Source organism: Notamacropus eugenii, chromosome 5 (assembly GCF_028372415.1).
Source record: "Notamacropus eugenii isolate mMacEug1 chromosome 5, mMacEug1.pri_v2, whole genome shotgun sequence".
NCBI classification, from domain to species: domain Eukaryota; kingdom Metazoa; phylum Chordata; class Mammalia; order Diprotodontia; family Macropodidae; genus Notamacropus; species Notamacropus eugenii.
This window is the reverse complement of record NC_092876.1, coordinates 142,153,686-142,166,555: the sequence shown is the minus strand read 5'-3', so window position 1 is coordinate 142,166,555 and position 12,870 is coordinate 142,153,686. Positions and strand designations below refer to the sequence as shown.

Sequence of the window (12,870 nt, the reverse complement as noted above, 5' to 3'; positions counted from 1 at the left end):
TTTAAAATGAAGTCATGCAGATCCTTCTAAAACTGTATGTTTTTAGTACAGTACTTTGATTTTTATCAATGTAGAGAACTTCCTGATGAGGAAACTTCCTCTACATTTGCAGATTGAGAACTATTCTGCACTTTGTGATTTTAGAGAATTGTCTGCTGTGAACTTATGAAGTTTGTCTGTGGTCACAGCCAGTTTGTGCCAGGTGCAGGATTTTATTTTTGAATTCCCAAGCCCAGCTCACTAGCCTCCCAAGCTCCAGGAAGGGGTGATATCTGCCCTTCTTTCTACTTAAGTGGAAAAGCTTACGTTAAAGGGCTATTCGTTTCTGTGAGAATATTGGGGAGGAAATTATTCCAGTCTAAAACCTACTCAGTGCTACTGCATCTTAGGGGAAATAATGCTTGAATATGAATTCAGAATTCAGAAACAGGTCAAACCAAGTCCTTTCTGCTTAATTAAAGATGCCTCGAAAATGACCATTTCTTTTAAAAAATGGAATTTTCATTCTAGTATCTCTAAATAGGTCACTTGACAATATTGAGAATCTTAGACTCAGTTATTCTGATTGGTTTCTAGTTACTTTTAACCTCTTTTAACCTCTTTGTTCACAGGCTCCCCCTCCAATAGCTGCCATGCCCACACCAGCCCCAGGAGTGGCTGCAGTTCCTACTGGTGTTTTCACAGATATCCCAATCAGCAATATTCGTAGAGTAAGTGCTTCTGTAAATCTAGAAATAGCTGTTGGCTATACTGTTAAGTTGCTAGGTGCAAACTGGTGACAAGATGATTTCTTAATTGAGGGGTGAGATGGTTGAGATGTTGAGGTACTTGGGGTTAATCAGTGACTTTATTCTGCTTTAATTAATAAAATAGGAAAAAATTAAGTTAAAATGCAGTCTCCAGTTCCTTAATCCTGTTGACGTTTCATTGCTGATTGGTTTGACAGTTACTCATTTTAAGGATTTTGGCTGGGGGATGGGAGGAATGAGGGGGAGAAGAAATAGTGAAATCTTTGTATAACTGATTATTTACAAATCTGCCCAAATAACATTTTTTTGTTTTAGGTTATTGCCCAGCGTTTAATGCAGTCCAAACAAACAATACCTCATTATTATCTTTCTATTGATGTAAACATGGGTGAAGTTTTAGAAGTACGGAAAGAACTCAATATGGTAAGATGTTTAGAAATACTTATCTGGGAATAAATTTTTTCCTGTATGCAGTGTCTTTATGCTAGGTCTGTTGAACAGTAGGTATTACCACCGACCTCTGATTGGCTAATTGTCTTTTTTTTTCTTTTAATTTCAAACCTTACCATGCTTCATATCTCTTATTAACATTTCCTCAGTATTTTTACTGGTAATAATTTCAGTATAGACAACAATCAAATTCTAGGGGGCCGGTAAGACCACTAGTGTTGTTTTTTTGTTGTACGCTAGAGAAATGATGTCCCCAAAAGAACCAACATTAAAATAAAACTGAGCCAAGAGGTAAAAAGCTTTTCAGTAACCTTAGGTTTGTGAACTCCTTGTCTGCTTATACTTCATAAAAATAAGTTATTATTTTTCACTAATATAGTTTATGAAATTATTCCACTTTCCAGATCTATCAGTGATAGGCATAAAAATTTATGCATAGGTACATAAACATATGCTATGTATATTATTATACCATGTACTTTACAAGTAAACTAAAAGATTATTCCTTGTATTTTAGTCACTGCAAACTTCTCCCAGATACAAGGCCCCACTTCTTTTATATATTTTTCGTGCTAATTTTGTTGCATGTTTACAAGGCATGGATCACAATAGTTTCTTCTTAAAAATTTATTTAATATTTTATTTTTCCCCAATCACATGTAAAAACAATTTTTAACATTTTTTTTTTAAACTTTGAGTTCCAAATTCTCTCCCTTCCGCCCACCCCCATCCCCCTTTTTGAAAAGGCAGGCAATTTGATATAGGTTATATATGTGAAGTCATACAAAAAAATTTTCAAATAATTATGTTGTGGATGAAAACATAGATCACAAAAATTAATAAAAATGAAGAAAGTAAAAAGTATGCTTCCATCTGTATTCAGACACCTTCAGTTCTTTGTCTGGGGATAGATAGCATTTTTCATCATAAGTCCTTCAGAGTTGTCTTGGATTGTTGTATTGCTGAGTAGTTAAGTCATTCACAGCTGACCATCTTATGATGTTGCTGTTACTTTGTATAGATTTCACTTTGCATCAGCTCATGTAAGTCTTTCCAGATTTTTCTAAGAGCATCATGCTCATTTCTTAAAGCACAACATAGTCACATACCACAATTTATTCATCCATTCCTCAGTTGATGGGCATCCCTTTAATTTCCAGTTCTTTGCCACCAGAAAAGAACTGCTATCAATATTTTTGTACATATGGTTCCTTTTCCATTTTGTTTTTTATCTCTTGGGATACAGACCTAGTAGTGGTATTGTTAGGTCAAAGGGTATGCTTGGTTTTATAGCCCTAATCCACAAGTAGTACATTAATGTGTCATTTTTATCACATCCCCTCCAACATTTGTCATTTTCCTTTTCTGCCCTATTAGCCAATCTAATAGGTATGAGGTAATACTTAGAATTGTTTTAATTTGCATTTTAGTCATTATAGAATTAGAACATTTTTTCCTATGACTGTAGATAGCTTTAATTACTTCATTTGAAAACTTTTCCTATCTTTTGATCCTTTAATCAATTGGGGAATGGCTGTCATTTTTATAAATTTGACTCAGTTCTTGATATGTTTGAGAAATGACACCTTTATCAGAAAAACTTCAAAATTTTTTTCACAGTTATTTTTGCTAAATGTGTTTTCCTCTATCTTATTCTCCCTCTCCCCATTCTATTTTCTTTTTTCTTCTACCCTGTCCCTCAAAAGTGTTTTCCTTCTGACTACCCCCTCCTTCAATTTGCACTCCCTTCTATTCCTCCTCCTCTCTTTTATTGTCTTCCCCTCCTATCTTTCTGTAGGGCAAGGTAGATTTCTCTACCCAGTTGAGTGTGTATGTTATTTCCTCTTTGAGTCGGTTCTGATGAGAGTAAGGTTTACTCACTTCCTCACACCTCCCCCATCTTCCCCTCCAATGTAAAAGCTTTTTCTTGCATCTTTTATGTGAGATTATTTATCCCATTCTACCTCTCCTTTTCCCTTTCTCCCAACACATTCCTTTCTCACCTATTACTTTTTTAGATATCCCTTCATATTCACCTCATACCTGTGCCCTCTATATACATCCCTATCTGCTTTAATAATGAGAAGGTTCTTATGAGTTTCAAGTATCATTTTCCCATGGAGGAATGTAAACAGTTTAACCTTATTAAGTCCCTTATGATTTCCCTTTTCTGTTTACTTTTTCATGCTTCTCTTGTGTTTGAAAGTCAAATTGGGAGAGGGGGAAAGGGCCAATTCTGCTTTTTAAGGAGTTTTTTCTTCAGTGAATTTTTATCCCTCTTTTTCCATTTGGCCAACTCTGCTTTTGAAGACATTCTCCTCCTCACTGACTTTTTGTTCCTCTCTGTTTTTTAAGGTATTATTTTCATTTATTTTTTTTATGTCTCCTTTATTCAGCTGTTGACTTGTTTTTCATGATTTTCTTGCATCTCTCTCATTTCTGTGCCAAAGTTTTCTTCTTCCTCTTCTAGACTTGCTTTTCAAAATCCTTTTTGAGCTCTTCCATGGCTCCCATGAGACCATTTCATATTTTTCTTGGAGGCTTTGGATGTAGGAGCTTTGACTTTATCTTCTTAATGTGTGGTTTGACCGTAGTAACTTTCTATGGTCAGATTTTTTTTCTGTTGTTTGCTCGTTTCCCCAGCCTATTGGTTGACTATTAACTCTGTTAAGTTAGGGCTCTGACTCCAGAGTGAAGGGTGCACTGTTACAAGTTTCATGTTTTTTATGTTGCTGTTTTCAGAGATACTTCTAGGGACCTGTAAGTTTTCAGTTTTTCTAAGGTGGTATGATGTAAGGAGAGGCATTTACTACTCTCCTGGCCTGTGCTCTGGTCTTGTGAGTGATTGTAAGCACTCTTTTTTTGTACTGGAATTGTAAGGAAGGTCCCTGATCTGAGTGTGGGCATAGTAACAGAGTCCTGCCTCAATGGTAGCATGTAGACCCCTGTAATCTTATTCTGAACAGTTATTCAACCCCCTTACTCTCTGTGTACTGAGATCTCCAGAAGCAGCAGCTGCTGCTGTTGCTATTACTGCCTACCCTTGGTTTGTTGGGGCAAGGGTTGTGCTGGGATTCTCAAGGTGCAGCCTGTGCTGGACTGTGCTTCATTCTCACCCAAGTGTGACAAAACTTTCTTGCTGACCTTCTAAGTTGTCTTTAGTGTCTGTGGACTGACAGGTTTGGAAACCATTGCTGTTGCCACTGATTCAGTCACCCTTTTGCCTGCTCCAGGTTTTCTAGCGGTTGGTGTGTGTTGGTGTAGTCTGCACAGGACTGAGCTTCTTTCTCACCTTTGTGCAACAAACCTTTCTTGCTGACCTTCTAAGTTGTCTTGAGCTGGAAAATTGCTTCACTCTATCTTTTTGTGGGTTCTGCAGCTCTAGAATTTGTTTAGAGTCATTATTTAAAGGTATTTGGGTGAGAGCTCAGGTGAGTGCCTGCCTTTACTTTGCCATCTTGGCTATGTTTCTCTGACTGTATCTTAACATGATCACCTTGAAAATTTGTGGTTTTATTCTTGATTAAAGTGCCGTGAGGACTGGATCAAATTTGTGTCCTAGCATAGATGCCTCCATGTTGTAGTATCCCAGTTTTGTGTTTACATCCCCTAAGTCTTCTGTTCTTAATAAGAGCCTAGCCTTGTGAAAAAAATATAAAACACAGTCCCTACTTTCCATGAGCTTACAGTGGCAAATACCACAAGATAGAATAAGATATGTAACTGCAATGTAACAAGAATGTACAAATCATAGAGTTCAGTGCTAAATGTTGTTTTGTAGTAGGAATTTGGGGAATCATTAGGAATAGTTGGGAAAGAAGGGGGTGAAAGATGGATAGAATTGGGGGGGGGTACATTTTATTTTGGGAGAATGACTAAAATAAAGGCCTTACTGGGAAGTGTTTTGGTTGGGGAAGGGGAGGATCAGAAGAACTGGGTTCCTGTCTTACCTCTGCTACTAATGTGATTTTGGGCAGGCCATTTACCTCTGTGGGTCTTGAGTTTTTTTTTCCCATTTATAAAATGAGACCATTGGACTAGATTTGTTCTAAGTTTCATTGTGATTCTGTGATCCACTCTGGGATTCTGTGGATGTCAGGATGATTACAGACTGTCTAAGGAGGACTGGAATGGAATAGTGGGGTAGAGAGGTTGGAGAAGCAGAATGTTGTATGGTTATAGAGGAAGACTAAAGAAAGAATAAGTAGGTTGTTGCAGTAACACAAGAGATTTGAAACAATGATACCCTGGATGAGATAGGGGTAGTGTTGGAGTGAAGGAGGAAAGATGATGTTTTAATATGAAGAACCAATGAAACTTGATGATTGGAAATTTTGGGATAAAGAAAAGATGTAAAATTTTTTTTTTTATTATTTTAGTTATTTTTAGTGTTCTACAATCACTACCATATAACTTAGATTTTTTTTCCCTACCTACCCCATACCTCCCCCCTCCCTCCCTGAGACATCATACAATTCTGTATAGGATCTACACATGTACATTCCTATTAAATACATTTTCACTGTAGTCATGCTGTGTAGAAGAACTGAAATGAATGGGAGAAATCATATAACAAACCAAAACATAATACACACACAAAAAAACAATCTGCTACATTCTGTGATTGACTTCCATAGTTCCTTCTCTGGATGTGGAGGGCATTTTGCTTTAGAAGACCATTGGGAATTTTTTTTTTTTAAGTCCTTGCATTGCTAGGAAGTTCCAATTCTACCAGAAAAAACTCTCACACACTGTGGTCGTTGCAGTGCAGTGCAGTGAAGTTCTCCTGGTTCTGTTTCTTTCACTCAGTATCAGATCATACAAGTCTTGCAAGGCCTTTCTGAAGTCTTCCTGTTCATCATTTCTTATAGCGCAATAATATTCCATTACATTCATATACCATAATTTATTCAGCCATACCCCAATTGATGGGCATCCCCTTGATTTCCAGTTTTTGACCACTACAAAGAGTGCTGCTATAAATATTTTTGTACATGTGGGACCCTTTCCTATTTTTATGATCTCTTGGGGATACAGTCCTAGAAGTGATATTGCTGGGTAAAAGGGTATGCACATTTTTGTAGCCCTTTGGGCATAGTTCCAAACTGCTCTCCAGTGGATGGATGAGCTCACAGCTCCACCAGCAATGAATTAGTGTTCCAAGTCTCCCACATCCTCTCCAACATTTATCATCTTCCTGTTCTGTCATGTTTGCCCATCTGATAGGTATGACATGGTACCTCAGAGTTGTTTTGATTTGCATTTCTCTAATCAAAAGTGATTTAGAGCATTTTTTCATAGGATTATAGATATCTTTAATTTCTTCCTCTGAATGCCTGTTCATATTCTTTGACCATTTATCAGTTGGGGAATGGCTTGTATTGTTGTGCACTTGACTCAGTTCTCTATATGTTCTAGAAATGAGGCTTTTATCCCTGAGATTAGCTGTAAAAATTCTTTCCCAAAAAACATCCCTCCGAATTTTGGTTGCACAAAAATTTTTCAGTTTAATGTCATCAGAATTATCCATCTTGTAATTCATAATGCTTTCAATCTCTTCTTTAGTCAAAAATTCTTCCCTTCTCCATAAATCTGATAAATACACTATTCCTTGCTCCTCCAGTTTGTCCATATTATCAATCTTTATACCTGGATCGCATGCCCATTTGGATTTTATTCTTGTGTACGGTGTCAGGCATTGGTCTATGCCTAGTTTCTGCCACACTGTTACCCAGTTTTCCCAGCAATTCTTGTCGAACAGTGCGTTCTTATCCCAGAAGCTGGGGTCGTTGAATTTATCAAACAGTAGATTGCTATTTTTATTGCCTACTGTGTCTTGAGTACCTTGCCTATTCCACTTGTCTACCCTTCTGTTTCTTAGCCAGTATCAAGTGGCTTTGATAATTGCTGCTTTATAATACAATTTGAGATCTGGCAGTGCTAGGCAACATTCCCTAGCATTTCTTTTCATTAGTCCCTTTGATATTCTGGACCTTTTGTTCTTCCAGATTAATTTTGATATTATTTTATCTAGCACTAGAAAATAATTATCTGATAGTTTAATTGGTATGGCTCTAAGTAAATTAATTTAGGTAGAATTGTCATTTTTATTATATTGGCTTGGCCTACCCATGAGCAACTGATGTTTTCCACTTACTTAGGTCTGACTTTATTTGTGTGAAAAGCATCTTGTAGTTGTGTTCAGATAGTCCCTGGGTTTGTTTTGGCAGGTAAACTCCCAAATATTTTATAGTGTCTACCCTCGCTTTAAATGGGATTTCTCTGTCTATCTCTTGCTGTTGGACTTTATTACTAATACATAGGAATGCAGAAGATTTGTGTGGGTTTATTTTGTAACCTGCAACTTTGATAAAGTTGTTTATTATTTCAAGCAGTTTTTTACTTGAATCTCTGGGATTCTCTAAGTATATCATCATATCATCTGCAAAGAGTGATAACTTAGTTTCTTCTTTGCCTATTCTAATTCCTTCAATTTCTTTATCTTGTGTAAAAGCTACAGCTAACATTTCTAGTACCATATTGAATAATAGTGGTGATAATGGACATCCTTGTTTCACCCCTGATCTTATTTGAAATGCATCTAGCTTATCTCCATTGCATATAATGCTTGCTGAAGGTTTTAGGTAGATACTGCTTACTATTTTATGGAAAGTCCCCTTTATTCTTATGTTCTCCATTGTTTTTAATAGGAATGGGTGTTGTATTTTGTCGAAAGTTTTTTCTGCATCTATTGGGATAATCGTGTGGTTTTTGTTAGTTTTGTTGTTGATGTGATCAATAATGCTAATAGTTTTCCTAATGTTGAACCAGCCCTGCATTCCTAGTATGAATCCTACCTGATCATAATGTATTATTCACATGATAAGATGCTGTGTTCGTTTTGCTAAAATCTTATTTAAGATTTTTGCATCGGGGGAGGAGCCAAGATGGCAGAGTAGAAAGATACATATATGCTAGCTCCTAACCCACAGCTCATAAAATACCTGTAAAGAAGAACTCCCAACAAATTCTGGAGCAGTAGAAGCCACAGAACAATGGAGTGGAGGAGATTTCTGTTCCAGAGAGACCTGAAAAACCAATGTGAAAGGTCCGTTGCGCATCGACCCGGAGCAGAGCCCAGCCCTGCCTTGGCCGCGGCACCCAGGGGAGCAGATCTGAGCAGGCTTCAGGGACAGAATCTCCAGTGGCAGTGCAGGTCCCTCAACCTACAGGCGCCAAAGGTCAGTGAGAAGGTCTTTTCAGCTGGCCGAGAGGGGAGCGGGGTGTCCCCATAACTCAGGCCCCCTCAGGAGTCAGCAGCGGAGGCAGCAGGCGAAGGGGGGCTCCCAAAGCAGGCAGTGGTCCACACCCATTGTTGAACTGAACCTGGTGTGGCAGCCCTGCCCCCACCTGAGCAGCTGAACTTAATCTCTCACTGAATAGCATCCCTGCCTCTGCTGAAAGCCCCAGAGGCTTGGGAGAAACTCTCTTGAATCTCAGCCTCCCAAGTGCTGGCTGGGCAGAACTGGAGGTGAGGTGGGTGTGGAGAAGAAATTCAGAAGTTAAGAACAAGCTGGGAAAATGCCCAAAAGAGGGGGAAAAAAAATAAGACCATAGAAGGTTACTTTCTTGGGAAACAGGTGTCTCCCCCCATCCTTTCAGATGAGGAAGAACAAGGCCTCTGCCGCGGAAGGGAACTTAAAATGGGCTCAGGCAATAGAAGACCTTAAAAAACAAGTTAGCAGCTTACTAAAGGAGAACCAAAAAAATGCTGAGGAAAATAACAGCTTTAAAAAGAGGCTAACTCAATTGGAAAAAGAGGTCCAAAAAGCCAATGAAGAGAAGGAGGTTTTCGAAAGCAGACTTAGCCAAATGGAGGAGAAGGTTCAAAAGCTCACTGAACAAAATAATTCATTGAAAGAGAGAATTGACTCCAGGGAAAAAAATGGCTATGAGTTAAACCAAGAAGTTAGTAAACAAAACCAAAAATTTAAAAAAATAGAAGATGAGGTGAAAGAACTCATTGGAAAAACAACTGACCTAGAAAATAGATCCAGGAGAAATAATTTAAAAATTATTGGACTACCTGAAAGCCATGATCAAAAAAAGAGCCTAGACACTATCTTCCATGAAATTATCAAGGAAAACTGCCCTGATGTTATAGAAGCAGAGGGTGAAATGGATATTGAAAAAATTCATTGCTCACCCCCTGAAAGAAACCCAAACAGACAAACTCCTAGGAATATTGTGGCCAAATTTCAGAGTTCCCAGATCAAGGAGAAAATACTGCAAGCAGCTAGAAAGAAACAATTTGAGTACTGTGGAAATACAATCAGGATAATACAGGATCTGGCAGCTTCAACATTGTGGTCGAAGGGCTTGGAGTAGGATATTTCAGAAGTCAAAGGAACTGGGATTGAAGCCAAGAATCACCTACCCAGAAAATCTGAATATACTACTTGAAGGGAAAAAATGGTCATTCAGTGATATAGACAAATTTGAAGATTTCATGTTGAGGAAAAGGCCAGATCTGTATTTAAAAATTCGACTTCCCAAGACAAGAATCAAGAGAAGCATGAAAAGGTAAACAGGGAAAAAAAGAAAAATCATAAAAGACTCTCTAAAGCTGAACTGTTTACATTAGTACGTGGAAAGAAAATATTTTTAACTCTTGCTTTTCTCAGTATTTGGGTAGTTGGAGAAATTGTACACAAACTCGCACACATACACATAGATAGAGAGTACAGGGTGTGTTATATCAGAAGAGATGATATCCACATACACACACACACACACACACACACAAATAAAATAAAATAAAAATTAAGGGGTGAAGGAGGAAAATTCCAGGAAGAGAAAGGGAGTAATGAAATGGGGCAGGCTATAACTCATAAAAGAGATAAGAAAAATCTTATTCAATGGCGGAGATAAGGGAGAAGGCGGGGGTGGGGGGTGGGGGGTGGAATAAAGCTACTCTCGCACATGTGGCTGAAGGAAGGAATAGCATGCTCACTAAATTTGATATGAAAATTTATATCACACCACAGGAAAGTAGGAGAGGAGGCAACAAGTGGAGTGAAGGGAATGTTAGAAGGGAGGGCAAATGGGAGAAGGGAGTCACTAGAAATAAACACTTTCAAGAAGGGACAAGGTCAATGCAGGGGGAAAATAAGAGGGATAGGGTAGGTCAGAGGGCAATATAATTAGTATTACACAACATGATTACTATGGAAGTCTTTTGCAAAACAACACATACTTGGTCTGTATTGAATTGCTTCTTTTCTTAGTGGGGCTGGGGAAGGAGGTGGGGAGGGAGAGAAGTTGGAATTCAAAGTAGTAGAAACGAATGTTGAGAATTTTTATTGCATATAATTGGGAAATAAGAATTACAGGGATAGGGGTATGGAAATTCATCTTGCGCTGCAAAAAAAGAGAGAAGATGGGGATAGGACAGGGGTGGGGTGTGAAGGAGGGGGAGGGTACATTGAGGGAAAGAGTAATCAGAATGCAAGGTATTAGGAAGTGGAAGTGATGGAGAGAAAAATTGGTCATGTTACAAAGTGATGTAAAAGCAATTAGTATTAAAACAATAGACTGAATTAATTATTGAGAATAAATCAGTGACATCTTTAGTTTAGAGAAAAGAATTTCAGTCTAATTTTCCAAGAGGAAGGTAACCTCTGATAAAATTTGGCTTTGATGGAAAAGTCAGGGTTTTAATGGTAAATTAGATTTTATGATTGCCATTTAATCAGGAACTAGAACATGTGTAGAAAGACATGTAAGCCATTTAAGACATGCCTCAAAAGATGTTCCTTAGCCAAAGTGAAACTCTAATCATATTTGAAACCTAATTATAGGAACTTGCTGTTTTTAGATGCTATGGGACTGTTAAGTGACTGTTCTTCTGAGTCTAACTCCAGGTATGGGAAGCAAGAAAAGGCGATCTGAGCCTCCATTACATGATGCCAGTAAACTCATGAGATGCTGGTATGATGTGATCTCAAGGGAAGGGTGGGAGAGCAGCTGTTAAGCATGGGCTGAGGTGGGAGTCTCCTGACTCAATTTCCCCAGTGACACCTGGCAGACTTTAAACCTGACTGAATGCAAGTGGACAATCTACTCCTGCCGGGTATTGACATGAAGTTGGGGAGATATTATTTCCCTGCAGTGTCCCTACTCTTGGTGGGAATTTCCTATAGTCTAAAGGTTTGTAAGCTTAATACCAGATCTATTCAGTTATAGATTATGGGTAGAGGAACATCCGAGGCTGTCTAAAATTAAGCTATTAGGCATAGGACTTTAGACCAACAACATTAAGTTAGGGTCTTTTTATTCTTAGTAATACTGTGGAGACAGGTCAAGAGCTTGTGAAGTTAGCAACATAAATATTATCTGTGTCTCAGTTGGCTTATGTTTAAAAAAAAATTCTTTTGTGGTCCATATTGTAAATGCTTTAAAAAGATGTATCACCTGACCAAAAGTTTGAATTGCTTTATCTGTTATAAACTGTGTTAAAAAAAAAAAAAAGATTTTTGTATCTATGTTCATTAGAGAAATTGGTCTATAATTTTCTTTCTCTGTTTTGTCTCTTCCTGGGTTAGGTATCAAAACCAAATTTGTATCATAAAAAGAATTTGGAAGGACTCCTTCTTCCACAATTTTCAAAAATAGTCTACATAGTATTGGAATTAACTGTTATTTAAATGTTTAATAGAATTCACTTGTAAATCCATGCAGCCCTGGAGATTTTTTCCTAGGGAGTTCATTGCTGGCTTGTTCAGTTTATTTTTCTGAGATGGGGTTGTTTAAGTATTCAATTTCCTCTTCTGTTAATCTGGGCAATTTGTATTTTTTAAAATACTCATCTATCTCATTTAGATTGTCGAATTTATGGGCATAAAGTTGGGCAAAGTAATTTTTAATTATTGTTTTAATTTCTTCATTGGGGGTGAGTTCACCCCTTTCATTTTTGATATTAGTAATTTGGTTTTCTTCTTTTTTTTAATCAAATTGATCAAAGGTTTATCAATTTTAGTTTTTTTCATAAAACCAACTATTGGTTTTATTTATTAGTTTATTAGTTTTCTTAATTTCTATTTTACTGATCTCTTCTTTGGTTTTCAGTATTTCTAATTTGGTATTTAATTGGGGATTTTCAGTTTGTTCTTTTTCTAGCTTTTTAAGCTGCATGTTCAAGTCATTGATCTCTTTCTCTATTTTATTTAGGTAGGCATTCAAAGATATAAAACTTCCCCTAAGAACTGCTTTTGCAGTACCCCGTAAGATTTGGTAGGTTGTCTCATTGTCATTCTTTTGAATGAAGGTGTTGATTGTTTCTATGATTTGTTGTTTAACCCACTCCTTTAGGATTAGATTATTTAGTTTCCAATTAATTTTTGGTTTATCTTTCCATAGCCTTTCATTACATATAATTTTTATTGCATTATGATCTGAGAAGGATGCATTGATTATCTCTTCCTTTCTGCACTGGATTGTGAGATTTTTATGCCCTAGAACGTGGTCAGTTTTTGTATATGTGCCATGTACCGCTGAGAAAAAGGTATGCTCCTTTCTGTTCTCATTCAGTTTTCTCCAGAGATCTATCATATCTACCTTATCCAGAGTTTTATTTACCTCCTTAACCTTGTTTATTTTGAGGTTACATTTA

General features: G+C 37.3%; 1 protein-coding gene across 1 annotated transcript in view; it reads left to right on the top strand.

Moving 5' to 3' along the window:
• The window catches only part of DLAT (dihydrolipoamide S-acetyltransferase), a 36,384-nt gene that overhangs the window by 15,083 nt on the left and 8,431 nt on the right, over positions 1–12,870 (top strand). The window contains exons 9-10 of the mRNA XM_072611114.1: positions 612–710; positions 1,065–1,172. Coding sequence (XP_072467215.1) covers positions 612–710; positions 1,065–1,172 — 207 coding nt within the window. The remainder of the gene's footprint in view (positions 1–611; positions 711–1,064; positions 1,173–12,870) is intronic.